The sequence below is a fragment of the Musa acuminata genome, chromosome BXJ3-5 (assembly GCF_036884655.1).
Source record: "Musa acuminata AAA Group cultivar baxijiao chromosome BXJ3-5, Cavendish_Baxijiao_AAA, whole genome shotgun sequence".
Lineage (NCBI taxonomy): Eukaryota > Viridiplantae > Streptophyta > Magnoliopsida > Zingiberales > Musaceae > Musa > Musa acuminata.
In genome coordinates this window covers 26,265,619-26,267,656 of record NC_088353.1, presented here as the reverse complement: position 1 = coordinate 26,267,656, position 2,038 = coordinate 26,265,619, and the positions used below count along the sequence as shown (strand labels likewise).

General features: G+C 55.4%; 1 protein-coding gene across 1 annotated transcript; it reads left to right on the top strand.

Annotated features, from left to right (window-relative positions):
- The first annotated feature begins 225 nt into the window (after positions 1 to 225).
- Positions 226 to 1,674, top strand: LOC135638235 (galactolipase DONGLE, chloroplastic-like). Its single transcript, XM_065151269.1, has one exon. It carries the CDS (start codon positions 269 to 271, stop codon positions 1,589 to 1,591), a length of 1,323 nt encoding a protein of 440 aa, XP_065007341.1. The 5' UTR covers positions 226 to 268; the 3' UTR covers positions 1,592 to 1,674.
- The last annotated feature ends 364 nt before the right edge of the window (positions 1,675 to 2,038 follow it).

The following is a 2,038-nucleotide window of genomic DNA, read 5'->3' as shown; positions in this document are numbered from 1 at the left end:
CGCACACCACGAGATCTTGAAGGCAAACCGACCACTTCCAAGGAAAAGAAGGATGAGGAAAAGTTGATTGCAGACTCGCCAGAATTCAACGCTTTTTTGCGACAAATGGAGACCATGCGATCCAATTCACTCGTTTGTCTCACCTCCCACAACCGCGTCCCGGATATATATGTACGCCCCTTCCCCCTCCTACTCCACAACGAACCGCTCTTCTTCAGCCTGATCTCCTCCTCCATCCCTCCCTCTCTCGCGGCGCTGCGATCACGGCATGGCGTCGAGCTTACCGGCACCGAGACCTGGTCTCTTGTCACACGACGTTAGCGGGCGCCGGCGTCGGGTGTCGGCCAAGTCTGTCGCCGCATCCACCGTGGCGATGCGGCCTGCAGGCGCCGTGGCCGCGCCTAGCGTTGGGATCAAGCAGTACACGGCGGTCGCCGCCGCTCCCAGCAGGCCCGCGCTCGCTAGTATGTGGAGGGAGATCCAAGGCGCCGACGACTGGGAGGACCTCGTGGAGCCCCTCAATCCCTTGCTGCGCGACGAGATCGTGCGGTATGGCGAGCTCGTCGTCGCATGCTACAAGGCCTTCGACCTCGACCCCGCCTCGCGGCGCTACCTGAACTGCAAGTACGGGAAGCGGAGCATGCTACGGGAGGTGGGCATGGTGGATTCCGGCTATGAGATCACCAAGTACGTGTATGCGACGCCGGACATCAGCATCCCGACGCAGAGCGGTACCTGCTGCAGCCGGTGGATCGGGTACGTCGCAGTGCCGTCCGACGAGGCGGTGCGGCGTCTGGGGCGAAGGGATATTCTGATATCCTTCCGAGGGACAGTCACCAACACCGAGTGGATCGCTAACTTCATGAGCTCGCTCACCCAGGCGCGGTTGGACCCCCACGACCCCCGCCCCGACGTCAAGGTCGAGTCCGGCTTCCTCAGCCTCTACACCTCCGACGACAGCAGCAGCAAGTTTAGCAGCGGCAGCTGCAGGGAGCAGCTGCTCTCCGAGGTCTCGCGGCTCATCCACAAGTACAAAGACGAGGAGCTGAGCATTACATTGGCCGGGCACAGCATGGGGAGCTCCCTGGCTCTCCTCCTTGGGTACGATCTCGCGGAGCTCGGCCTGAACCGGGACGGACTGCGGCAGGAGGTGCCCATCACGGTGTACTCCTTCGGAGGCCCGAGGGTGGGGAACTCGGGATTCAAGGATCGGTGCGAGGAGCTCGGGGTGAAGGTCCTGAGGGTGGTGAACGTCAACGACCCCGTCACCAAGCTCCCGGGAGTGTTTCTCAACGAGAACTTCAAGGTGTTGGCGGAGAGATACGAGCTGCCATGGAGCAGCTCATGTTACGCTCATGTAGGGGTTGAGCTAGCACTGGACTTCTTCAAGATGGAGAACCCTGTGTGCGTCCATGACTTGGATGCTTACATAGGGCTGTTGAAGTGCCCAAAGGTGGCGCAAGTGAAGAAGAATGGCGCTGATCTCCTCAGCAAGGCAAGGCGGTTTCTAAGCGAACAAAGCTTCGACACATGGCGATGGCAGGACGCAGCCATGCAGGTGGGCAACCTGGTGCAATCCTTAAGAATCTGAGGCCTGGAGGGACCATGAATCCATATAGAGAAGATGACACTCTAACCCTAGAATATTTGATAGGATTAGGAGGCGTATATAGATTACACACACACATTCTTTGATATGTTGTATATTCTGTAGTTTTTTGATAGACAGAATGGGATATCATGCATGCCGTATCTTCACATGAATTCAGTGAACAGCATTCTTATCGTTGAAGCACAAATTCCTAACACCTATTAACAAGCTAGCTTCTCATCGGATTTGGTGCATTCAACTGTATAAATCACTGTCTTGCTCTGCACTCAACATAAGTGTCGATCTTTTCCACAGCAAAGAAGAGAAAAAGATGGATTAGTGTTCACGCCATCAAACTTCTGGTCTGTGTTTTCATACCACAAGTCTTCCATTACCTATATTGAATCTTAAGCTTTTGAATTGTCACCAAAATATTCTTAAGCTTTA